The 27380-nt window shown below is 35.9% G+C and overlaps 1 protein-coding gene across 2 annotated transcripts in view; it reads right to left on the bottom strand.

The window, feature by feature from the left end:
* The window catches only part of peli1b (pellino E3 ubiquitin protein ligase 1b), a 34228-nt gene extending 9083 nt beyond the window's left edge, over nucleotides 1-25145 (bottom strand). The window contains exons 1-3 of one of the 2 annotated variants that reach the window (XM_067455527.1): nucleotides 24738-25145; nucleotides 17994-18030; nucleotides 3283-3493 (exon numbers count right to left, since the gene is read on the bottom strand). In XM_067455527.1, coding sequence (XP_067311628.1) covers nucleotides 3283-3362 — 80 coding nt within the window. In that variant the 5' untranslated portion in view covers nucleotides 3363-3493; nucleotides 17994-18030; nucleotides 24738-25145. The remainder of the gene's footprint in view (nucleotides 1-3282; nucleotides 3494-17993; nucleotides 18031-24737) is intronic. The other variant, XM_067455526.1, reaches the window with a different exon arrangement.
* Nucleotides 25146-27380: the final 2235 nt, after the last annotated feature.

The following is a 27380-nucleotide window of genomic DNA, read 5'->3' as shown; positions in this document are numbered from 1 at the left end:
AGAAATTGGATTATCATGATGACCAGAGTTAGTAACAACTTGATACTTCATGTCACTTGCAATTTGGCATTCCCACATTTATGTGGTCTGAAATTCAGTTCAAAATCTGATCTATGAATGTGGGTCTCACTCTGATTGGTGAGATCAGATTTCAAGTTTTTTTTCATAATTCGGGGCACAAAATGTAGTATGTGCAGTAGTGTCCGTAATTCACAAATTCACTCTTTTATGGCATTGACTATGTACTGAATTTGACACAGCACATATATAAAGGCGTATATTTGTTTGTAAATATAGCAATGCATCGTAACGTTTGGGATCAATAAGATTTTAAATATTTTTGAAGATTCATATGTTCACCAATTTGCCTTGACTTTAATTAATATATTTTAAAATGTATTTTATTTGTGGGATGGCACGTGAATTTTCAGCAGCCATTACTCCAGTCTTTAGAGTCACATGATCCTTCAGAGATTTCAGAGAAACATTTCCACAATGTCATTTACTGTATCGTGGTGTAATGCTGACACTTCTGTTGACATTACTAAAGGAACCGATAAACATAACAGATCTGAACAAATGGCTTATCACAAAAGACAAAAAGAAGCCTATGTACACTACATGAAGTACCATGAACACTACATCTACTGTGCATTGTGTCCTCTGTGACGTTTCCTCTCAGACATCCACTCGCTTACTCACTGCCCAAGAGTGCTCCAGAAACAGCACACAGATACATTATCTGAAGTAATGAAGTTCAAATGTTGTGTGTTTTGGCATTGTGTGGGTTTGGATTTTAAATGCACAGCAATAGACTTCATTAAGTCTCTGATTGTTTTAACATGAGCTTGTTGAAGGCATTCACTGACGTTGTTGAGTGCATTCTCAACATATTTTGGCAAACCCACATTAAATCGCGACATACTCCATAAACAATCTAAACAAGCTGACGGACTGTGCTTATTTCTCCAGAGCCTTTTCTCACAAAACTACACCCTCTCTTACATGGAGATTAGAAAAGTGAAGACATCTGGGGTTTTCCACCAGGTGACATCTTTAGCTAAACAAAATCTAATAAACATCCCTTACGACAAACTTTTTCTGCATTGATTTCACTAACTGATGCATGGGGGAAAAAATTAAGTTGAAGAACAATGAGTCAGCACGAAAAGGGAATTTCAAGGATTGAAAGCATGATGCATGTACACACACAAGAACTGGGGCTGGGTATTTCCACAGCAGCAACTTCTCGTCTATGATGGCATTCCTTAAGAAAAAACTCTGGGAAAGACAGATAGAGGGAGGGAAACCCCCCGAGGAGTGGTGAAAATGAATGAAGTCTTTCAGTGTCAGCTGTTGCTGGGAGGAGAGAGTGAAAAGCCGAGGGAAAACAAGGTGGTGGAGGAAAATGAGCCACCTCATCAGGAGACACATGGAACAGTGTGTGGTCAAATGTAGGTTATAAGCTCAAGAGAGCTCAGTCAGAGCTAGAAGCTCAGTAACCAAACTTATGTAACACAAATATCATTCCCCCCCAAAGAAATCAACAGAATTCATATCGGTCTCAACCAAGATGAAAAAAAAACAAAAAACAAGCATCCACACAAGTAGGGTTAAAACGATTTGGGGGGAAATCTAATTGGGATTTTCCTATGGCAAGCACCACTAATAATAATAATAATTTTCAGGGGGAAAAGCAGGGAGCCCTTAGAGTTTCTCTTTTGTTGATAAGCACTTCTCATTACAATTATGGAAAGCTGCTTGCTGCATGCAAACATCGCGCAGCCCTAAACACAAGGTAGCTAAAGACACAGTTTAGCATTAACACAACAGCCACCCATAACTCAACACAATAATGGAGGTGATTCCTCCATGCACTTTAGGATGAGAATCTAATAATAACAACAATAATAATAATAATAATAGTAAATTGCATTTGTAACAAACTTGCTTGACCCCAGAGAATATCTAATCAAAGAAGTGAATACACAAAATACTGTATTACACTCTTTTAGTGGCCAGTCAGTCATGAAATTTGGTATAGCACAGCATATCACATAGGAGGCTGTTCTGCAAATGAAAGTCAAAGTGCATTATGACACTCAAACACCACATTGAAAACCACTTTGTTTTCTAACTGAGGGCTACTAGTTTGTTCCTTTAAACATGCATCACCCTAACATTTTGACCACAATGACATTACCAACAAAACACCAGCCATCAAAACCTCATGACTTTTTTCAGAAACACATGAAAAACACAAGCATATAGCGCAGGCCAAAAGTTTGGACATGACTATTTGTAATGTTTTTGAAAGACATTTTTTCTGCTCATCCAGCCTGCATTTATTTGATCAAAAATATAGATAATATATTTTTTTATATTGTGATATATCATTACAATTTAAAATAATTGGTTTTCAATTTATTATACTTTAAATTATCATTTATTTCTGTGATGCAAAGCTGAATTTTCAGTATCATTCCTCCAGACTTCAGTGTCACATGATCCTTCAGAAATCATTCTAATATGATGATTCATTTTCGAAGTTAGAAACAGTTCTGCTGCTTAATATTTTTTCATAACCTGTGATACTTTTTTATAATACTTTTTTGATGAATAAAAAGTAAAAAAAAAAAAAAAAAAAAAAAAAAAAAAAGCAAATGTTTTAAAAATAGAAAGCTTTTGTAATAACAATATACACTACTGGTCAATAATTTGGAGTCAATCATTTTTTGAAATAAATCAATAATTTTATTCAGCAAGGATGTGTTAAATTGATAAAAATTGATAGTAAAGGAGATGTATGTTATTTGAAAATATGTTTTTGTTTTGAATAAATGCAGTTCTTTTGAACCTTTTATTCATCAAATTTATTAGGCAGCAGAACTGTTTCCAACACTCATAATAATATCAGAATATCATGTGATAGACTGGATGTCACGTGACACTGAAGACTGGAGTAATAATCCTGAAAATTCAGCTTTGCATCACAGAAATAAATGATCATTTAAAGTATAATAAATTGAAAACCAAATATTTTAAATTGTAATAATATATCACAATATTTATAAAAAATGTTCTGTATTTTTGATCAAATAAATGCAGGCTTGATGAGCAGAAGAAACTTCTTTCAAAAACATTACAAATAGTAATGTGTCCAAACTTTTGGCCTGTACTGTACATACAAAGTTGTCACTGAGCATTAGAAGTATCACAAAGTAACAAACTCCAGGACGACAGATGCCTGTTGATCAAGAGTCAAAAGTCAGAATGCCTTACCCGAGCACAATGAGTTCTCCATATTTCACTGGCACTTTGGTTGACGACGTGGAGATGTTTTCCTGATCGGGGGAGAACATGGATGCAGTGTGTGTGGGGGAGGGGGTTCTTTCCACTCCCAATGTGAACGCAACACCACCACACACACTCAGCTCTCAGCTCTGTCTCCTCTTCATCATCATCATCATCATCATCCGCATCATCAATGCAACTGTAAAAAACGGAGAAAGATGAGTGACAGTTGAGTGGCTATTTTTAGTAAGTGCATTTAGCTGACATATCATTTAGGTTAGTAAACCACAGAAAGGAATTATAAAATTGCACCAGGCATCAGTAAAACTGCTTCAGTGATATTTGATGGCCCATATTCTAAAGTCTTAAAGGATCCAAAAACCTCTAGGCCAGTGTTATATATTTTGTTCAGTTGAGTACTTACAATATCTAGCCTGGATGCCAGCCGAATTTAGCCCCGCCCACAACATTTTTAGGTCATGCAATTCGCTCTGGCCTTGCTCCATAGAGGAGTAATTATCCCCGAACAGAAACTGTTCGGACCAATGAAATCATCAAGGGCGGGCTTTAGACGATGACGGACAGATGATCAACAGTAACGTAATCATGCACGTCATCAAAGGATTATATTTGTTTGAATCCTAAACGGAGAGCTTGTTTGTATATGCATTCACCATCTCAATTTCTCTCAGAAATGATGATCATGTTGGGTAAGTACACTGTGTATCATTAAATTATTTTACAACACTGGCAAAGATCGTGTATTCCAGCCTGATTTCAGCGCGTGTAATCGCAAGCTCAATGGAGCAGTTTCAGACTCATATTCTGACTAGAATTGAGTATGACCACGTCAGGCTATACAATATCCCAAATGTTTTCAACTATTTGTAAATTGTGAGAAAAGTGCTATTTTAACCAAGGAGACGGGACATTAAGCATAGCATCTAAAGTCGCCTGTCAATTGCATCATATTTGCGTTACCCTTGGCTTTTGGCCAAGTTTATTCTGGTTTTATTCTGCAGAAGCACTTTACTCTTAGCGGTCCTGCTCTGCTTCATACCACAGTAACGTTAATAATCACATTCATCAACCCGATTCTTTTCCACCGGCTGTGAGGTGAAGACCACATGTCCGAAGATGCTGCACTCAAACTTGGCATCCTAAAACTACGCCTTAGTTTTGAATTGAGCAGCGTTTCCCAACCAGGGTGCTGTGTAAAAGGTGCCGGTACACACTTGACCCACGGTTCCTCTCACATCTGATGATGGCGCATCTTTAATATGGGTTGTAACTTGAAAAACATGCTTTTATGTATGTTTCTGTCGATGGATACACGTGCTGGCTCCTCAGTGATACACTACAACAGCGATAATAAAAGAAAAACAGGCAAAACTGTCTCTCTTTCTAAACTGTGTTCAATGCATGCGGGTGCTGTCGTATGACCAGTCATTTCGCCACCCGGGTATATTCGCCAGAAGACGCGAATGAGAGTGCGCGTGCGCTGTGTGAAGATCTGTCTCTGCACTATTCTTTATGGTCTATGCTCTGTACTCATCAGAGAGCGCGCACACGTCTCACAGCTCGCAAATAAAAGTCTTGAGCTTGAATTTTACCACAAATATTTGAATGGTATGGTGGTTTCCACAAAAATGAAGCAGCACCATGAGCAGCACAACTGTTTTCAAAACTGATAATAATCATAAATTTTTGTTGAGCATCAAATCCTAATATGAGAATGATTAGTGACACTGAAGACTGGAGTAACGATGATAAATTTAGCTTTGATCGCAGAAATAAATTACACTAAACAGAAATAAACAAATGATGTACATCAGAATAATATTTCACTGTATTATGTTTTTTACTGCATTTTTAATTAAATAAATGCAGCATATATGTATGTATGTGTGTGTGTGTGTGTGTGTGTGTGTGTGTGTGTGTGTGTGTGTGTGTGTGTGTGTGTGTGAGAGTGTGTGTGTGTGTGTGTGTGTGTGTGTGTGTGTGTGTGTGTGTGTGTGTGTGTGTGTGTGTGTGTGTGTGTGTGTGTGTGTGTGTGTGTGTGTGTGTGTGTGTGTGTGTATATATATTCTTTTTGTTTTTTTGTTTTTGTTTGTTGAGGGTGAAATGAGTAATATTGGAATGGGCAATGGGGATGGGCAAAAATGTTAGTCTCTCGATGTGCAAAACTGATAGAGACATACCCCAAGCAACTTACAGCTGTAATAGCAGCAAAAGGTGGCGCTACACAGTATTGACTTAAGGGGCTCGAATAATTTTGCACGCCCAATTTTCCAGTTTTTGATTTGTTAAAAAAGTTTGAAATATCCAATAAATTGTTCCACTTCATGATTGTTTCCCACTTGTTGTTGATTCTTCACAAAAAAATTACAGTTTAATATCTTTATGTTTGAAGCCTGAAATGTGGCAAAAAGTCGCAAAGTTCAAGGGGGCCGAATACTTTCGCAAGGCACTGTACATAGCTATTTGGCTATTAAGTATTAGCCTGCAAAACCTAATAGGCTGTTCACACAAAGGACGAGAACAACAAATATCGAGTTCTAAAAATCATTCTAAATATAAAAGAATAGCAGAATAACTATAACAATAAAAGCACAGAGAAATGTAATAGTTTTCCAGCTGATAATATGACCAGGAGATAAAAATATGACCAGAAATGTGAAATTAATGACAAGGCTTCAATTTTGATGTTTTTCCATATTGGCTCCAACTTAGCTAATTGGTTTATATGGGAGCTGTGTCTCTTCATGTCCATTTTCTCGTTATTTGTCCCTTAACAGCGACGCCAGCAACTCTGGGGATTATCACCCTCTTTCATCCCTACATCCAGAGTCTTCTTTTTTCACACCTCCCTTCTTCCTCCCACAGCGATCTCTGTCCCACATACCAGACTGTTGCTATGGGCTTAAAATGTGTGTGTTATTGCTGGACTTCTAAGTCATTTGCTTTAAGTGTGTAGTGGAGAATGTGGTCATAGAATCCCTGTGTAATACTTTGACAAGGACTATGAGCGTTAATGGGCCACTGCACTGATAAATTCCTCACACCAATACAAAATCAACAACTGCCCAATATACACAATCTTGATAACACCATCAAAACATGTGGTCTAAATGACATCCACAGCACATGAAGCGCTAACAGGTGTTAGCCGGAGGCAAAATAACCTTTAGGACAACTAAGGAGTCACAATTTCAGTGCACTTCTTTACCATTGTTTTTCTACATAAAAACATTTATACCATAATTACATATTTGAACGTTGTGCTTGCATCTAGCATAATTTTTAGAAAAAGCTTTCTAAAAACATGGCGCAAGTTAAAAGTAGTTCACCTTTTTAAAAATGTGTCTCTGGACCTTGTGTCCACCACACAAAATCAGGAGAAAAATGGCTTACCACTGGAATGGCCACATAGCATATAATTTCTAAACTTTTTAACACAACGGAAGGTCATCAAAGAAATTTGGAACATGCTAGCAGTAGCATGACAGGGTTTGGGTAAAAGTGCTTCAATGCGCACAATGAATAGCATTATTCTGAGTATGCATATCTCAGAAAATGTTATATATAGCAGATGGAATGAGAAAATGTTGACTAATAATCTGTATCTTTTACAAGTGATGACAGAACAGGAAACCAATGCTGCTTACAGAGGAAAGGAAAGAGGTGTTTTCAGAGGTAACACTACTCATATCCCTTCCTACACCACAGACAGAGACCATGTCACACTATTGTACCATTAATTATAATAACAGCAGTTCTTCCTGTTCTTAGACATCACACCGTTTACAAATAACCCTTATACATTATACACAGAAAGAGTGAGAGTGTAAGAATAGACTGTGAGAAAGCAATAGTAAAAGGGAAAAGACAAGTAAAAAACTTACAAAAGTACAGAAAATTGCATCAGACCACATCAGTTTTACTGCCAGCCTAGTGAGCCTACCTTCCTAAAGAAAGTATGAACCTGCACTTGTTCATTTGTGTGTCAGTTAGTATCAGGCCTGGGAATCCAGTAATATTAAGAGGGCAAATTTTACACAGCAAAACAAACTTGATGATCTCTTTTGTTGCAATTTTATACAACAGATCTTTCTAAAACCGCTGAAGTAATTTGCAAAGTGGGAGAGAGAAAACAAAAGGAAACAGGAAGGGAGAATGAAAAAAATATGTTCTTTTATAAGGTCATCAGATTTATGCATCACTCATGCATGCAGATGTCTCAGATATTTCGCTCTTTCCTCCATCTCTCTCGGTTTCACACACAAAACCACCTCACAAAAATCAGTCAAATAAAAACACTTTCGATATCTGCACATTTGATCTCACTGCGGAAAAGAGTTTCTATTTCATGCAACCCAAATGAAAAAGTTACATAAAGGTTCACATGGTTAGAGTTTTACCTCAGACACTAAATAATGACAAACAGACACACACACACAATTATTAGTTCAGAGAGCTATTATACAGTCAGTCAGCAACTGTACCAAAATACAGTACAGGACAGATGCACACCCTGTTTCACACACACCCCTGCTGTTTTGTCCTGATTTGTCTCGCACTGCCTCTCTGTATAGTGACCTGAAAAATAACCCGACCCCATAAGGAGCGAGACAGACCGGGTTAACGTTAAGCCTGAACAGAACTGTGACTGAGAATGAAACACGCATATTCCTGATCAAAAAGCTTGGACCATTTTAGAGTCGAGATGTCAACAACTCTCAGCCCGCTGCTTTCACAAATCAAAAAATACTGAATATACGGTAGTTTCGGTAGAATATACGGTACAGTCTACTACCGTAGTTACGGTAGTAGAATATACGGTGTTTCAGTGCTGGTGAGAAGAAAGTAGCCACAGTTAATAATATATCGTCAGAGTGCAGAGATTCATTACTATGGCTCAGGTTGGGCTTAAGGTCCAGTCACCTTAATTTCTACCACGGCAGCTTGGCTTAATTTCTATAACTTTACTCTAATATGGACTCTTTAGATTAGCATGATGTGATTTCACTATAATGTGCCAGCTAGACATAGCCTGACAGGCCACACCCACATCAAGATATTTGCTCTGGAATCTCACTATTGACAAGTCTCAATCCGAGGGGCAGGATAAACAGCTGTCTTTCAAACTCCCTCTGCACGCAATTGGATAGCGCTACAACCAACCAGAGCAACGAAGGTGAAGCAGAGCTAGTTGGAAGAATAAACTTTCGCTGTATCCGGTTGGCAAAACTCAGAACACATCTTCCTTTCTTAAGAATGACTTCAGCGCCGTTCTTTGTTCTTTTCTCAGAAAAAAGCTTAACTCCAAATCTTCCAGTCACGTTCAAAGCAGATTCGAAAGAACACCGTTCGCCAGTTTCTGTGTTTACTAGAAGCACGCAAACGCAACTCGGCCGTCATTATGTAAAGCCCCGCCCACCGACTCTATACACAATGTGATTGGCCTGACCAGAGTTTGGCGTTTACAGCTCAGAAGTATACTGAGTTGCTAGACGACACTCGCAGCAGATTAAATTTGCTGCCGCTAGGGTGCGTCTAGATTTTTAGGCTAAGCTAAACATGTACCAATTTTTCGGTAATGCGATATATCACTGTAATGAATATGCACGGTATTGTTATCGTGGACACTTCAAAATACCGTAAATAATTTTTTATAATGCACTTAAGAATACTTTGCCTATCAACTGTATAAAATGCTCAACACTGCTGTATTCTGCGTCAAAGGGACACACGCTCAGATGTAAACAAGCCCAATGCATTTGCACATGACTGAATGAGTAAAGTCAACACGCTGACAGCGATTACCCTGGAAACCCAGCAAACAAAGCAACCTCTACACTCTAAAAAATGACCGTGATTTTAACGGTGTAAGGTTGTAATATTCTACGGTTAAAAACTGTTATTTGGTAAACAGAAAGTTTCCGTAGGAAACAGTACAGGTTCCGTACTATATACGGTGAATAACTGTAATAGATCTAACCTTATGCCTGTAACATTTACAGAAAAACAATGTAAAATCCCAACAGAATATTATTAGAACCCCCAAAAACATATATTTTTTGTTTAAATCACAATGAACTTTTGTAAACTGTTAAACAGAATATTGTGTTATATTTACAACAATATGTGATTATAAACAAATTTGTTTGTTAAACCTACAAATATTGGTATCAACAACAGAGAAATACTGTAATACTTTAAAAACTATTTTGTTAATTTGATATCTAAATATTGTAAAAACTTATGTTTTAGTCAGTTGTTCTTAGAAATGTAAGTAATTTTACAAGTTTATGCACTTAAAAAATGTCTAAACATGTATTTGAATTGCATATAAATGTTCCATGCATTTTGATTATGTAATTTTGACAAACAAATTAATAAACTTAATGAAAATCTTATTTGTAAATCAAACATAAATGAAACAGGTAAGATTCTCAGATGAGAAGCTCACTACTGAGTTAAAGTACTATTCAACCAGTGTTGACATTAATGAGATAATTAAGAGCCGATTGAACATTAATGATGAACACCTGATGATAACAATCAGCATCACTGAAGGAAAGAGAAACACGAGAACTACGACTGACTTCAGCCACAGCTTTAGATGAAATCAACTGAAGATAAAAGAAGACATTAAATCTCTGAAGATCTCAGCAGAGGATTAAACAACTCCACAAACAGCATTACCAGCTTCACACATTACTAACCAGACTGACTTTATTTGTGTAATTTATGTTTTAATGAAAATAATAGGTTTATTTGAAGTCACCATGATGGTGAGTAGTGTTTTCTTTAGTTGGGCTCTTGACCCTTGACTCTCCAACATTAGTTTTCTGGCTGCTTTAACTGTGTTTATAAAGCACTATTGTTATGGCATGGAAAGCAAAGCAAAAACATGGCGAGGTGATTTGGCTCTTTGTTCATGATGCTATAATCATCATTTAGTGATCACTGATCTTTTTCAGAGTCTAATGTCCTTGTTATGTGTGTTAATTTTGTTTTATTCATAATAGTGGCCAACTAGCTATTTCGTTCTACAGCATGAGTTTCAGCAATGTTGTGGCAATCTAATAATATGCAGAGCTAATAAAATAAAAAAGTGTGCAAAAGGTTTTAATCTATGGCAATTATTAGACACAAACAGATATCAAGAATCAGTGTATAAATCTCAACAATGGTGACAATCAATGAAAAGCTTCATGCTGCAGTGCATGCTGGGTACCACCAATCAAAACTCTCCCATGGGTCCCAGCATGCATTGCGGCATGAATAAATTATCCATCTGAATTGACAAATTTTCTTTGATTCTTCCAACTTTTTTTTTTACTTTTGCTGTTTTTCTTGTGACATTTTATAGTAGCTTGTTTCATGTTAAGAGTAGATGTTTATCTGATTTTTTTTTTGCTTGTCACCATTGTAGAGACACATATACTGATTCTTGATGTCTGTGTGTGTCTAAATTATGCTGTAGTTTCAAACTTTTTTTATAAACCTGCATATTGTTTGATTACAACAACCATACTGGCTATCATACTGCAAACTACATGGATATTTTTACACATACGGCTAATCACCTTTATAACCAGAGCATTAGAATCTGAATGAGCTCAGTGATTCAACCACTACATGAAGATTATATAATCATCACTAAAGAGCCAAATCACCTGGCCATGTTTCTTTCTTGGCTTTCCATGCTATAACAAAAGTGCTTTACAAACACAGTTAAAGCAGCCAGAAAACTAATGTGAAAGAGATAAGGGTCAAGAGCCCAACTAAAGAAAACACTGCTCACCATCATGGTTATCATCAGGTGTTCATCATTAATGCTCAATCATCACTTAATTATCTCATTAACATCAACACTGCTTCAGTGGTACTTTAACTCAGTAGTGAGCACACACATGAACACCGGGAAGTGTTGATTTAACATGAGCATTTTTTGGTGTGCTTTTCCATCCTGTTTAATTTACGTATAACTGGCATATATCAATCACATTCAGTTTATTAATACAATTACACAAATCTTACCCGTTTAATCTGTGTATACTTAGAAATATGAATCACATTAAGTTTATTATTTTGTTTATGTAAAAAAAATCCAAATCCATTGAAAATTTATATGCAATATAAATACATAAATCTTATGCTTTTTGTTTCCTTTTTTCTTTTAGTCTTTACATTTTGATGTAATACTTACTGGTTTTATATTTATATTTATGTAAAAAAAAAAAAAAAAAAAAAAAAAACAGTGCCTCCTCTAACCACGCCTAATTTTGAATTTCATAGTGTGCATAGTTTCATAATTCTCTGGTAACGGCAGCTGCCAACGTTTTCCCGTAAAGACAACAGTTTTTCCCCATAAAATTTACGGTAAAAACCCGGCAGCTGTGGTTGCCAGAACTTTACCGTAAAAAATACGGCAGTTACGTTTTAGGTTTTACGGGACAGCACCATATAATTTAAAGGTTTATACTGTAATTATTACGGTTAAAAACCATTTATTTTACAGGTTAAAACTGTATAATTTACAAATGTTATACATTTTATTTTATTTAACAGTAAAACACCGTTAAATTTACAGTTTTTCGAAGTGAAAAAGAACAGGTCATTGTGTAATTAACAGTGAAAAACCGTAAATTGACATTCCCAGAATTCCCCACGTGACACTTCGCATTTGATGCATTTTCATTGAATTAACAATGTTTCTTCTTAGTTTTTTCTAATCACTTATGTACATTAAGGTTTTATTTTACATCCAATGTTGTTAAATTAATGTTTATTGCATTTTTTAAAAAGCCATGTCTGTTACCATGATGGTGTTTGGTGTTTAGTGTTTGTGTGTGCACCTTCTATATGTTAATATTGTCCCTCCAAAAGCTGCGTGTGATGAGCTTTGATTCATCATGTGATTCTCATCACCACTGTAATTGGTGGCTGTCAATCTATATCAAAGGTACATAACAGATATTAGCATTTCAATAAGTTGGTAATTTAATATTATTTCAGTTAAATATTTTTTTACCGTAATTGTTTATAGTGCACTGTGTACATATAATTATTACAATATAAACTTTCAAATTATATGGTTTTGAACTGTTAAATAAACAGTTTTTAGCCGTAATTACCACATTATAAACCTTTAAATTATATGCTGCTGTCCCATAAAATCTAAAAAGTTCTGGCAACCACAGCTGCCGTTTTTTTTACCATAAATTTGATGGGTATTTTTTTACAATGTACAGTTTTGAATGGTAAAATAAACGGTTTTCAACCGTGATTATTACATTATAAACCTTTAAATTATATGTTGTTGCCCCGTAAAAACTAAAACGCAACTGCCGTATTTTTTACGGTATAATTCTGGCAACCACAGCTGCCGGTTTTTTACCGTAAATTTTACGGGGATTTTTTTTACAGTGTAGTGAAGTTTTTAAATGCTCCAAACAGCCGTTAATTTTTTGTAATCTAAATGTTGTTCATCACAGCACCAAATACTTAATACTTAAAGACTTAATAGGCTATTTATTCTGAAACTTACATTTTTATATTTTGATCTGGCAATATGCCCTAATGATTAGAAATGTTCTGATTATTTGTTATCGTTCTGTGAAACTTACGATACGGCTCATTAGTTAACATGACTGACAATGAAAACTGACAATGAAAAATACTTATAAGGAATTAATTATTCTAAGTAATGTTAATTTCTTTACTGTTTAATAACATTACTAAAATCAAAAGAACTTATTTAATAGACCCAAGATAAAACTAACAATGATCATTTGTATTTCTTAAAGGAACTGTATGCAAGAAATGAATTTCATATAATCATAAAATGGCCCTGATATGTCACTAGACATTAAGAAATCATGTTAATTTCAAATAGTTCTATCACTGACAGCAGTAGTCTGGCCAGGATATTGTCATTTCAAAGTTGTTGTTGCAGCCCTCAACTGATGTTGAAATGTTGTTTTTTGGCATGAAGCTCCACCCTCCACCTATCGACCAATCACAAAGTGAGTAGTGTTTCGGCATCCGGTTTGCCAGATCTGCTCTAGTTACCAAAGCTGCAGCTACAAACGTTTCTGCTGGATCCTGCAGCTGATCTGGCAACCTCGAGACAAGGGGGAGGCGGAGAGGGGATAGTGACTGCAGTACCAGTTTTGGCCACAATCTTACATACACTTCCTTTTAACTAACATTAACAAAAAAATAACACTTTCTGTAACAAATTTAGCTCTTGTTCAATCTTAGTTAAAACATTAAATAATGAGACCTTATTGTAATGTTACCTGCTGTTCTTAATTCTTTTGCACTTTAATCTGTTTGAAAATAATATGTTTTATATATTTTTGGTGCATTGTATTTAAACATTCAGAGTTATTTTTGTAAAGAGTTCTTAAACCTGCTATGTGACAACACTTTTTTTGCAACGTATTTCAATACCGATAATACCGCGACAAAAGCTTCAGCAATTAATCGCAACAAGAAAAATTGATACTGGCACAGCTGAATCAGATTCCAACTGAACTCAATTTAAAGCAAGCTTCACTATTAAAATTGCTCATACTTAACCCTAACTCAAAGTATTACATTTTACAGTTTTGTTTTAGTATTATTCCTATACTACAAAATATATCTCTTACTTCCTTATATTTCTTCTGAAGGGTCATAGAACTGGAGCCTATGCCAGTATACTATGCCAAAGGCAGGGAAAAGCCAGTCCATCGTAGTATACTACTATAGTAAGGGATGTCCCCGATCAGAGTAATTAAATATTGAGCATCTGCCGATATAGAGTCCCGATCTGATACTTGTATTTTCCTAGTGCTGGGTGCCAAGTACATTAAAGTTATTAAAATCAATCCAATTCATACAGCGCTGTGCAGAGTGTTTCTCAGGGGAAGGCGCTTAAATGTAAAAAAGGGGTACTACAGAATAATAACAGTACTGTAATATACTACAGTAATTACATTTATAGTAGGTCTGAACACTGACATTCTGTTCTTCTGCTATATCTTGCAAGGTCAAAATAGTTTAAACAAATGGATTGAAGAGCTCTATATGGAAAAAAATTATAATTCTAGAATGATTGGGTTGATTTTGTAGGGGAGTGAATCTGCATATAGAAAATACAATTAGAGACATAGATAAATACAATAGAACAAAAATACAAATGAAATAAACAGCTTTTCAGGTAAGCCTAAAACTGTTCAGGTAATTGAATAATCAAATGTAAAATAAGACTGCATGTCTCATGTCTATATAATGAATCTCTGTTAAAGCTATAAAAGTGATTTTCAGAAAACAGTGAGCAGGCTCCAATACGCAACCCATATATCAACGCTTTACGGCAATGATGTCTCAGACAGTCTGTCTGATGGCAGATAAAAACAAACAGTAAATAAATTACTTCTGAGTGATTCGCTAGAAAAGTGCGCATCAGATATGCTAAACACAGAAGCTCGAACGTGTGTGAGACACTATAGAACAGACCTCATTCAAGCACTCACACTGAGCTGCTTTTTTAACTTTTAATGGCGGTTGGCAAACCCATTTGAAGGTGCATATTACGCTATCTAGTGCACAACACCTGCGTGACAGCTCACATTAAATAAAGGATTGAGCTTAGGATAGTTAAGACCGCTTATATATATATATAAAAAAAAAAATGAAATCAGTCCCAATACCGATCCTTAAGATCGACTAGACACATCCACAACTATAGTATTTGTTAATATTTTCAAGAAGCTTTCAAATTATGTGCTCTTCTATATTTCTATTTTTTTATTTCAGTTTTAATTTGAGTCATTTTAGTATTTCAACAAACTTATTTATTTTGGTTAGTTGCCAAAGACAAACCCATTTAAGTTTTTCATCGTTTGTTCTATAGACATGAATGAGAAATCAAATTGCCAATGTGGTTTCAGGAGAGGTGTGCTGTACTGTTACTTTTTAAAGTGATTAACCTTATGACTTACAACTGGTAAGCAACTTTGACTTTAAGACGTCAGCAATGACACAGAACACCCTAGCAAAAAAAAAACACCTTATGAACCCTCACACAGAACACCATAGCATAGCAGTGATGAGGTTGGCAGTTGCACCCCCACTCACAAAACGTAAAATCTAGCTAGTTCCTAATCAACTTGCAAGAGTATTACAGTCACATCTTTTCCAGTTTAAGGAAAGAATTGTATTATTTTCATGGGCGTTTGTAACATCCATCTAATCTATTTCTTATTTTAGTTTTAATTTGAGTCATTTTTGTATTTTACTTTTAGTGGGATAGTGGTTAGAAGATAAGAAATAATGATGAGAAAATCAGATCAGGACATCGTGAAAGCAGGATATGACCATGACTCAAAGTATTGGAGAATGTATGCTAACCACAAAACAGCACTGATAAACATTTTACTTTAAAGCATGAACTGGAAATTGCAATGGTTTATGGTTTCGAGTGAGAAAAAAAATTTATTCATCAGGTATTAATTTGATTATTGCCGCTTGCTAACTGCTGCAATCTCATGTAAGTAACAGGTTGCTGGAGGAGAGGCATTATTAAATAAAAAAGTATGGTGGGCATCTGTGCATGGATAAATCAATAATAAACACTAAAATATTCCATTATAAATAAGAATTATAAATAAGAATCGATTTTGACTTCATGTTGATTGTCTGAATATAAAACTCAGTCACAGTGTACATCTGTGAACAAAACCCTTCATCTTTCACACAGAACATGGTTTCAGACCATGAGGAATATGATATGAGCCCCTGATCCCAGAACAGAACCCAGAACCGTTTGAACTGTAAACACGTGATGAGCGGCCGTTTTCATTCCTCTCTTAAAATGTTACACCGTTTAGGAACACTGATATGCTATTGTCTGCAAAACTTGTCAAGCTTTAGAGATGTGTGTGTTTGGCTACACAGCCTGAAGCCACTTAAGTGCACAGACAACTCCCATTCATTCAGACACATACAAGCAAACACACACAATATGCAGAATTAAGCTCATTAGAATCCACATATGAGATTACTTTATTTGCATTAAACAGAGCAAATAGAACAAGACTCTATATCAAAATCTTAGCAATCAATAAGTCACTTTTACACATTCAAAAGAGAAAGAAATGGAATTTCCCATGTGCAAAAAAAAAAATAGATTCAAAGGAAAGAAACCGCCTTTCTGTAGGAGTCTCCCTTTTTGAGAGCTTTTGGGGGGGCACTTCTGTGATTAAAATGAGAATTTTAAGACTCCAGCTGAATCACAATCTTAGGTTGTAGTCACTTTGCTGTCAGGGGAGGTCTGAATTATAGCGTAACAGTGAAGAAAACTCCTTTCATGAGAGGGTAGGATATGGAAGCTTAAACCATTCCCACAGAGAAATTAGGGAGACGTATCGGTGGCATCTGTGGTTTAAAATAGATCCAAGAGTATAGAAGGTAGTTGAAAAAATTAGAAGTTAGGAACCAGAGGGGAGAGACACATCTGCATCCAGCATGGGCATCTGGTCTGTGGGATACATAAGCGCCACATGTGGGCGATGGGAGTTTGATGTGGAGCATGTTGGGTGTGCAGCTGCTTCACAGCAGAGAGAGCAGACGAGTGAAAACCACCCGCTGAACACCCGTATGCATGGCCGACCACAGACGAATTAAAGCTGTCTGGATTTGTACACAACTGTGTCAAAGGAAACTTCCAGTCTGGGTGACATTTTTTTTGTGTAAATAAAACAATTATTTTAAACCCTACAGGAGATTTTAAGCATCCAAAAATTATATTGTAGAGCAGGGGTGTCCAAAGTCAGTCCTGGAGGGCCACTGTCCTGCAGAGTTTAGCTCCAATTTGCCTCAACAGACCTGTCTGAAAGTTTCTATCTAGTATGCATAATAAGACCTTGATTAGCTGGTACAGGTGTGTTTAATTGGGGTTGGAGCTAAACTCTGCAGGACAGCGGCCCTCCAGGAACAGGATTGGACACCCCTGATGAAGAGTATGAAAAAATGGAGGTGGATGCTTCCTCCGAAATAAGACACAGCTTCTAATGTTTTCACTGAGCTTATTGCAGTGCATTCTGGGATTGTCTTTTCTGCAATGGATACATGTGATGATGCCTTTCGAATTGGCTAAAAAAAAGGTTGCAAACATAACTTCTGGAACAGCAGTATGTTGGTTTTGGAAGAGTCCAAATGTCTCTGAGGACAATCCCAACACACTGAACATGTCACAAAATCCATGAAGGTACTACACAGACTGACTAAAGGATCCTAATGAACACATTACAAAAACATTCCACCACTAATGAGAAACTGGACTGCACGTGGTTTGATCACAGTAAAACTGCTGAAAGGAAGCAGGTGACCTCCACCTGGGCAGGAACACCAGACCTTACCACATCATTAACTTTCCCTAACTCGACACTGAAAACTATTTGAATCAATACAATACTGTTGACCAAGACAGACAAACAGCATAATCACTATGGTAAATTTGAGCTAAAGTTGAAAGCACAGATGGTGAAAAAGAGATATGGTGAGATGAATCAGATATCCAAGAGCCTGCATGCATGCACAAGAAACACCATAAATGCACAACAGTCCTACATATGAAGCCAAAGCATTTTACAGGAACAGTTAACCCAAAAAAGTCATTTCTGTCATCATTTACTCACCCTCAAGTCATTTCAATCCTGAATGGCTAGCTTTCTTCTGCGAAAGACAAAAGACAACATTTTGAAGAATGTTAGTAACCAATCAGTTTTGGTTACCACTGAAAAAATAACATTTCCCAAAATATATTTTTTTATGTTCCACAGAAGAAAAGTCATTAAGGGTTGGAAAGTGACAGAATTTCAGTTTTAGGTTGAAACTGTCCTTTTAAATACCAGACAGACACGTACGCGTCGGCAAAGAGTGGCCTTAAGTCACCTGAGACTTGCTGAAAAACAAAAATCAAAGCTTGAGAAATTTTTTAGCTAGGAACAACAGGCCTTTGAAGCAGCGAGAGAAACATCAAACGTTTCCTACATGCTGCTGTGAAACGTCTAAAACAGAATGTTTTTTTCTAGGGCAAGGGACAACGGCTGACCCTACATACACACTTTGGAAATGCAAGAGGGCACTTTTTTGTGTGCTCCTTTTGTAGGTTATACACGTTTAAAGAATTTGAACTAAAATTAGCAGACTAAAATCAATGTATTAGCAACCCTGATGTCTGGGAAAGTGACTAATCAACAGTCAGTGCTGAATAAGTATTTCCAAGGTGAAAACAGAACTAACCTGATCATATTCTAACACACACTCCACAAGGCTGGTTAGAGTACCGTTTGGATCCCTCACACACACATTACCTCACCAAGGCCATTCACCCAGCACTGAGCTAACAGCCTAATTGGCTTAAAGCTTTCTTTAAGGAACAAAGAGCGCATGGAATCTGACTTAAACCCTGTTAATAAAGTCTCTGCTCAGTCTGTGTGTTTGCTTAATATAGGATCAGAAGAAAACAAGCACTCAGCATCAAGCTTACCAACAAACTTATTGAGTGTGTAAGATGTACATGGGTCAGGTGAGGCAATTAGGTCTGTCACCAAGAATACGACCACAGTTTCACCAGCCAGCTCGCGAAGATTTCTTTGAATGTGTTTTTCTATTTATTTGAGAGGTGAGGAAAAGGAGGGGCGTGCATTAACACACACACCCACCGCTCCATCTGGTACCGATTACACCACAAAGGAAGAGACCTCTGCAATGCCCCACCCTCCCATACACACACAGGAACACACAAACATACCATGCAGCAAAAAATTGAGTAGTTTAAAGGGTTCTCAGGCATCTCAGGCAAAATACATCATTTATATATTTAACATCTGAGATGTGACAAATTCTTATGCAGAGTGACTAAAAACAATTGCTCCAAAAAGTGAAATAGGGCCCACAACGTAATTGGGAAAGGCAATTGTATTGAGAAAAAATAAACTCAAATTATCATTAAAAGATGCAAAATAACAACTCTGACTCCCTTCTGACCTCTCAGAGATATAACATTTATGAATTAGGAGATGGGTCACATTGGTTAAGTAGTTGACTGTACGAAATTTGATGGGGTTTATTCATTTATTTATTTTGGTCTAGCTTTTTAACACAGGAACATATCAGCTGCGTCCGAAAACTGAAAAATTCCAAGGTAAGAACTAAGAAGGCATCAAGGCAGGTCTAAGATGCCTCTCGACCATCATCTGATCGATTTTTGAAGGCAACATAAATGCATCCTTCGCTCCCTTTGATATCGAATAATCCTGTGCTTTCCATTATGTGACAGTTGAGCTCCAAACCTTTATGATTTTTACCTGTATGTCTGCACTTATCCATTATTTTTCCTATGTAAATATGCACAAGATTGAAAGTTCTTTGACCACTGCAATTGTATCTCTTATGTAGTGTCTTACATGATCAGTAAAGTTGAATCAGATTTCAATTAAATTGTTTTAAAAAAAAAGTTAATCATTGCTTTAACTACCATATAGAAATTAAACTTTATAGTGAACATAAATGCACTTAGTGTGAGCAAGTGAGTGTCCTATTTTTTCTGTGGCAATCTACATGTCTAAAAACAGATATAACAAGTCAGAGTAGTAACTTTCACTGGAATCTAAATATAAACTTTGCACACTTCGAACTTGTAATATGAAATCACGGTTACAAAAAAAAGAAAGAGAAAAAGAGAGGGAGATAAAGCAATATAAAACTAAAGATAATCATCTAGGAACAAGAAACGGTTACGAACAACACTCAAGCTGAACGCGACACGGTGAAACGGCTACCTTTCTTAAACGAAAACAGAACAGACAGATGGAGGGAGGACAGGAGAGAGGAGTGGTTGAGCTTCAATTTCAGGAGCTTTTTAATTATTCAATGACATGAGCACTGAAACCAGAGAGAAACAAACAGACTGGACTGTGACAATGAACTAGCCATGCAGACACAAACACATATGTACATTAAACCGCAGAGAAACACATGGTATTAAGTCTCCATGCATGCACTTGAGGGGATGTGTGCACATCTGAAACAAAGGCTAGCCTTCCAAACACACATCCAAAGAACCACTTATGGAGAGCACAATTCACTCTTCCTACAAACTGTCAAATGATCCCAATGATACAGTAAACTAGGGTTTGCTCTTTAGATATGGCTGTCTGAACAGGAAACAAGTCATTCTTCATAGCAGTCCATATGCTAGCACTAATTTAAATGCCAGTCAGCTGGTTTTAAGATTCGCAGCAGTTTGAAAGGATACTGCCAGTGACGCAAGCACCAGATACCCTGTATGGCAGAGCTCATCGTTCTGCCGGTTACAGCTTTAACTGGCAGAGGCTGACCCCTCAGTCTCCATGACAATAACTCATTTAAAGCCCACAGTGATCAGCTCTGGCTCTTCCCAAAGGAAGTTGAGGGGAACAGAGGCCTGTGATGGGGGTTGGTGTGTGTCCTTCAGGTCACATGACCAGTCTCATCTTTCACACACCGCTCAGAATTTAGCTGAACGCACAGAAAGCGAGAGTCGGCAGGACATATCAGAATCAGGTTTTATATACATCAGGTACCGGAATTTTAAATGGAGTTGAACAGATACATGTGAGCAGAGCTCATACTACATATTAAAATACATACAGTCACTTCTCTGAATCTCTGTCACCTTGACAACTGTTGAAAAGTTTTCGAAAGAAGTCTCTTATGCTCAAAAAGGCTTTTTTAGTAACAATTTAAAAGTCTTTACTGTCACCTCCTTTACAGAAAAAGGAATTAAACAAAACACCAGGAATGTAAAGAGAACTCTAAATACAATATGCATAAATTTGCTCACGCAGTCTTCATGTGCTGTGCAAATACAAACAAACTCAAAAGGTTGAAGTAGCCAAGCATGTGAGAAAGAGAGGTAGTTCTTCCTGCATCCTTTTCCTCTGAGGTGCCCAATGTCTGACCTAGTTTCCACAATATACGTCATCATCAAAACTTTGAATAAACTCAAAGTGCCCTGGCTAAGAAATATAATGGCTTTATGTTTATTAGTACACACAAAACCGTTCAAAACCATTTGAGATCTGCTAAGGCTTCCTTACTGTCAATTGATCAGTTTAATTCATCCTTGTTGAACAAAAAAAAAACATTTTAAACTTAGAGAGCCCAAACTTTTGAACATTATACTGTTAAAAAGTTTTGTGAGAAATAATTCATCTGATGAAACAAATGGCAGTTGTGTATAGATCCAGATGATGCTGGTGCATCAGCTCAATTCCAATTAACTAAACAAACACAGTCATCCGTTAATGTGGTTGAAGGTCTTCGGGGGTTTTATTTAAATGCGGAGGTTTGGCACAGTTTCTAAAAAAGCACCGTGATCTTTCTTCAAACAAATGTACATCACTGGAATGTAAGTACAGTGCATCAGTCAAAAAGTGGGCGACATCTTGCATAATTTCATACGGGTTTATCACCTTCAAAGATTTGTAAAACCCACACACTGGATGAGTTTCTCATTTAAAAAATAAATAAATAAATTCAGTGGCAAGCATGGGAAGGTATATTTTCATTGACTACTGACATTTTATTTCAGTGCTACAGCCTCCTAAAAATCGCCTTGCAAGATTGATTCCCAAACATGTACGCTTAGTAAACAGAAAATGTATCATAATGACAGCAAGGCAACTTTGAGAGAAGATCAAAGAAAAACAACAAATAAAGTGTTAAACGGCACGTTGTAATCTTTAATAGAGAATGACGACTTGGCTCAGGAATCAATTCCGGCTTAAAGGAATCAGACAGTTTCACAGATATCTGATCTGTTGCAAACAGACCAGAGCTCAGCATTAGAATGCTGCTGATACAGGAACAGTTTTCGCAATTAATGCAGTGACTAAAAATGAACCAACAGTCTCGCAAGACACTGAAAGTGATACAGACTGAGATCATTTTACACTACAGCAGAGTCAGTGCAGCTACCATGCTTGAGGGAATACATGTACACATTACATAAGGTGACATGTACGCAAAGGCAAACAGGATACTCAAATCACCAGTACGGCAAAAAATACAAAGCCCAAAGAGTCAAGTGGTAACCTTTGCTCTTTAAAGGAAAGCAGTGAAATGACTGGAAATGAGTCCCTGGTAATTTATCAAGGCAAAACAAAAACAGAAGGAACAATATTCTTTCTTACTGGTAACTCATCTACAAACAAGGAACTTTACCTCTATTAGAGTAGAAAACAACACCATCGTATTGCCAGCATTCAGGAAGTTCAGAAATATAACTGCAAAAACACTCATCAAAGTTCTCAAACCAAGATGCCCAAGGTGAAGTTTATCTAACAACACACAAACCTGAATTCACTCAGGTGTTTTTATTTCAAACTAATTTTAATTTGAATCTAAACAAATATGTTGTTACACTAACAATTCATTTAAATGTAAAACAAAATGTAAAAAAAAGTCCCTGTAAATGTATTATACAGCATTTTACATTATGCACAATTATACATCATTAAAGGGTTGGTTCACCCAAAATTATCCCATGATTTACTCACCCTCAAGTCATCCTAGATGTATATGATATTCTTCTTTCGGACAAATAGAATCAGAGTTTTATATAAGTAAATAAAAATGTCCTGGCTAATCCAAAACATTATAATGGGAGTGAATAACAGTCCAAAATTTAAAGCCCAAAAAAACTGCATGCATCCATTACAAAAGTAAATCCATAAGGCTTCAGGGTGTTAATAAAGGCCTTCTAAAGTGTATCGATGGAATTGTGCAAGACAAATATCCATATGTAAAACATTATAAAGTAAAATATCTAGTTTCCGGCGGACAGTCTTCCGTATACAGCTTACAAAGAAAGTCTCACGCAGTTCAAAACACTAACGCTACGTCCGACGTCATCGTTGCGGCAGCTACAGTTTTTCCTTAAGTTGAATGCAGAAGGAGGTTTGCCGGAAGCTAGATATTTTACTTTATAACATGTTAAATATGGATATTTTTCTTACAAATTACCCCAGAGCAACGTTGATTACTTTTATAATGGATGGATACTTTTTAGGGCATAACATTTCGGGTTGCCATTATAAAGCTTGGAAGAGCCAGGACATTTAATATAACTCTGTTTGTAGGCTATTTGTCTATAAGAAGAATGACATGTACACCTAGGATGGCTTGAAGAGGAAACGTTTAAAAATTTTGGGTGAACTATCCCTTTAATGATTATTATTCTGGACTTGCCATTTAAGCATCATAAGCCATGATTGTTAACGCATTAAAATAGTACTATGCACGTTTTTACTGGACAGGCTTTAAATAAAATATTCAAATGTTGTACAGTCTCTCTATTCACCTGACAAAAGTAATTTTCCAAACTTCAGCACACTTTATTATACAGCTGTAAGCGTCTCGTTTCATCACCATGCATGGATGTGACAGCAGAAACAATGGAGTGACAGTAAATGTTGTATTAACGGATGTTAATCCATTGATTGTTCTAATAAATAATTCAGATGTAGCACAGCACCGGCTGGTACCAAAAGGGTGGGGTGGGGTGAGGTGGAGGGTGATTGACATCCCGACGTCAGCACGAGAATGGGACAAAGGCCACATTGGGTCGGACCAGATGCTCGGTCTGCCTATGCAAATGTCTCTGAGTGTTTAAATACATCAGCAAAGAACAATGACATGTCTGTAACAAGCCCACAAAAGCCAATGCAAATTCTGCCCATAAAGTATATGGAGTGCACAGCTTTCTCAATTAGTATAAATCTCCATTGTCTACACAAACACATCAAAATGAAAATTAGGGCTTCTTGTCATTCACTGGACTTGACATGTAAGAATTTCTAGAGCACTAGGTTATTCTTGGACATGTCGAGTAAGAACAGTTGTGAAGTTAGTGGCTAACGTAAAAAACAAGAGGCAAAAAGTCACATCACATCAGTATGTATCTGACAGAATACCTAGAGAAATAACAAAGGCCTATACAATTAACTAAATGACAGCTCTTTGCTCTCATAAATAGTAACGTTAAGTTATATGTAAATGTACCTTACTTCAGTTACAGACATTTATTCTTAGGTTTTAGAAAAGCAAAACATATCTAAATTATCCCAGTATACTGGATAGACTGGAACAATATAATAAACAGACACACATAAGCTGAGCATTGATATACTTAATGATGAAATTAAAACTATATACTGCTGTACTAAAATTATTATTAGGATTAAAGTCAACATGATAACCAAACGATTTACACATAAAATAAAACAAAACATATAACATTGCTGAAAACAAGTCAGAATAAGAAGAGAAATAAATGCTATTCTATAAAACAACAGCATCGTTGTTTATTTTTCTAGTGGATATGTGCTACTCACGGCGGTGCTGGTGGTTTTTTCCGAGGCACGAACAAAGAGCTGCTCCGTTAGCACAGGTTTAGCTACAACTGCTGGTTGACTGAATAAATTATTAAATACAAATGGGGGGAAAATTAAATAAATAAGAAAATAATGGATGGGGAACACGCGAGGCTAACTTGCTAACAAAGGCAGGTGCTGAGACTTCTCAAAATTCAAACCAAAATATTTTTGTTCTGCCGTTGTATGTGCTCTGACCCCAGACAGTCTCGGGCTCGGAAGAAAAACAAAGGACTGAAATTTTAAAAAAAAATAATGCCTGTAAAATGGTGTTGTCCGCCCGCTGCTTCTAAAGAGACTGTAAACAGACGGTCACGGTGGTGTTTTGTATTGTAGTGGCTCGAGACTAGATGAGCGGAGAAAAAAAGCCTGCCGCGTCACTGATAGGGTGAAAAGGGTTGTGGGTAATGTTGTTCTCAGCACTGAGCCAAGATTAGGTCGCATATGTTGCAGTAAATCTCATATTTGAACTGCACGCATGCCCATAGAAAACAACAACTTATTTGTATCACATATTAAAGAGATTTATGTACAACAAATCAACGAAGTAAGGATCTAGGCTATTAGCCTTACACAGGCAAAAAGTGTAAATTTCTTTGGGCTAGCCTATAAAAAACTTTTAATAAAATGGTATAATCGATTTTTATTATACCATGGAATTTGTTCTGTTTGTAGGTCATAAATGAGGACCAATTAGGACCAGAGTGTATTATTTGTTATTTAAAAGATATATATATATATATATATATATATATATATATATATATATATATATATATATATATATATATATATATATATATATATATATATATATATATATATATATATATATATATATATATATATATATATATATATATATATATATATATATATAGCCTACATATAATATGTTGTCTGGGGTTGCCTTAAAATTTTGAGTTAATACAATGAACATTTTTGAGAATCAACCACCTTTATTCAAATATTATTAAAATATTTGGTATTGGGTAATATTGTTTGTTTTATTTGTGATGACGCAGTGAAACATGCCAAATTGTGTTTTTTTTCATAAATTAATACATTTTCATGGTTCAGATACAATAATATTTTGAGTTTCTATTTATTAAACCAATTTCCTTCATTGTATCAACTCAAAAAAATTATTTCAATAAACTCAAAATTTTACGGCAAATAGGTTATTTAAACCAACATTTTTTTTACATTATTATTATTATTATTATTATTATTATTATTATTATTATTATTATTATTAAGTTGGCTTGGAAGAGCCAACTTACTGATATACTAAATAAACTTATTATTATTATTAAGTTGGCTTGGAAGAGCCAACTTACTGATATTCTTAATAAACTTATTATTATTATTTTTCTTAGTCAAAATTTGCAACTCTAACTCCTCCTAGAGCTTTAACTCCTCAAACTCCAAACTCGGCTCAGACTCTCAGACTGTTCTGACTCGGTATGCTATATCTTTTCTAACTGATCCGACTCACGGTTCTCCTAAAAATGACTCCCAAAACTCGGAAAAATCCCATTGACTTTCATTGACGGAATGTTCAGATTTTCAAACTGACCAACTGACAAAACTTCAAATCTAAACACTGAAGCTCAGACTCACTCAAACTGACATTCTAGAAACTACTGAGACTCATTTAACTCATCTCTCTCTCTCTCTCATTTAAACTCATCTATCTATCTCTCTCTCTCTCTCTCTCTCTCTCTCTCTCTCTCTCTCTCTCATTTAAACTCATCTATCTCTCATTTAAACTCATCTATCTCTCATTTAATCTCATCTATCTCTCATTTAAACTCATCTATCTCTCATTTAAACTCATCTATCTATCATTTAAACTCATCTATATCTCATTTAAACTCATCTATCTATCATTTAAACTCATCTATCTCTCATTTAAACTCATCTATCTCTCATTTAAACTCATCTCTCTCTCTCTCTCTCTCTCTCTCATTTAAACTCATCTATCTCTCATTTAAACTCATCTATCTCTCATTTAAACTCATCTATCTCTCATTTAAACTCATCTATCTCTCATTTAAACTCATCTATCTATCATTTAAACTCATCTATATCTCATTTAAACTCATCTATCTATCATTTAAACTCATCTATCTCTCATTTAAACTCATCTATCTCTCATTTAAACTCATCTCTCTCTCTCTCTCTCTCTCTCTCTCTCTCTCTCTCTCTCTCATTTAAACTCATCTATCTCTCATTTAAACTCATCTATCTATCATTTAAACTCATCTATCTCTCATTTAAACTCATCTATCTCTCATTTAAACTCATCTATCTCTCATTTAAACTCATCTATCTCTCATTTAAACTCATCTATCTATCATTTAAACTCATCTATCTCTCATTTAAACTCATCTCTCTCTCTCTCTCTCTCTCTCTCTCATTTAAACTCATCTATCTCTCATTTAAACTCATCTATCTCTCATTTAAACTCATCTATCTATCATTTAAACTCATCTATCTCTCATTTAAACTCATCTATCTCTCATTTAAACTCATCTCTCTCTCTCTCTCTCTCTCTCTCTCTCTCTCTCATTTAAACTCATCTATCTCTCATTTAAACTC

The sequence above is a fragment of the Pseudorasbora parva genome, chromosome 10 (genome assembly GCF_024679245.1).
Source record: "Pseudorasbora parva isolate DD20220531a chromosome 10, ASM2467924v1, whole genome shotgun sequence".
Lineage (NCBI taxonomy): Eukaryota > Metazoa > Chordata > Actinopteri > Cypriniformes > Gobionidae > Pseudorasbora > Pseudorasbora parva.
This window is presented reverse-complemented; position numbering and strand designations above follow the sequence as displayed.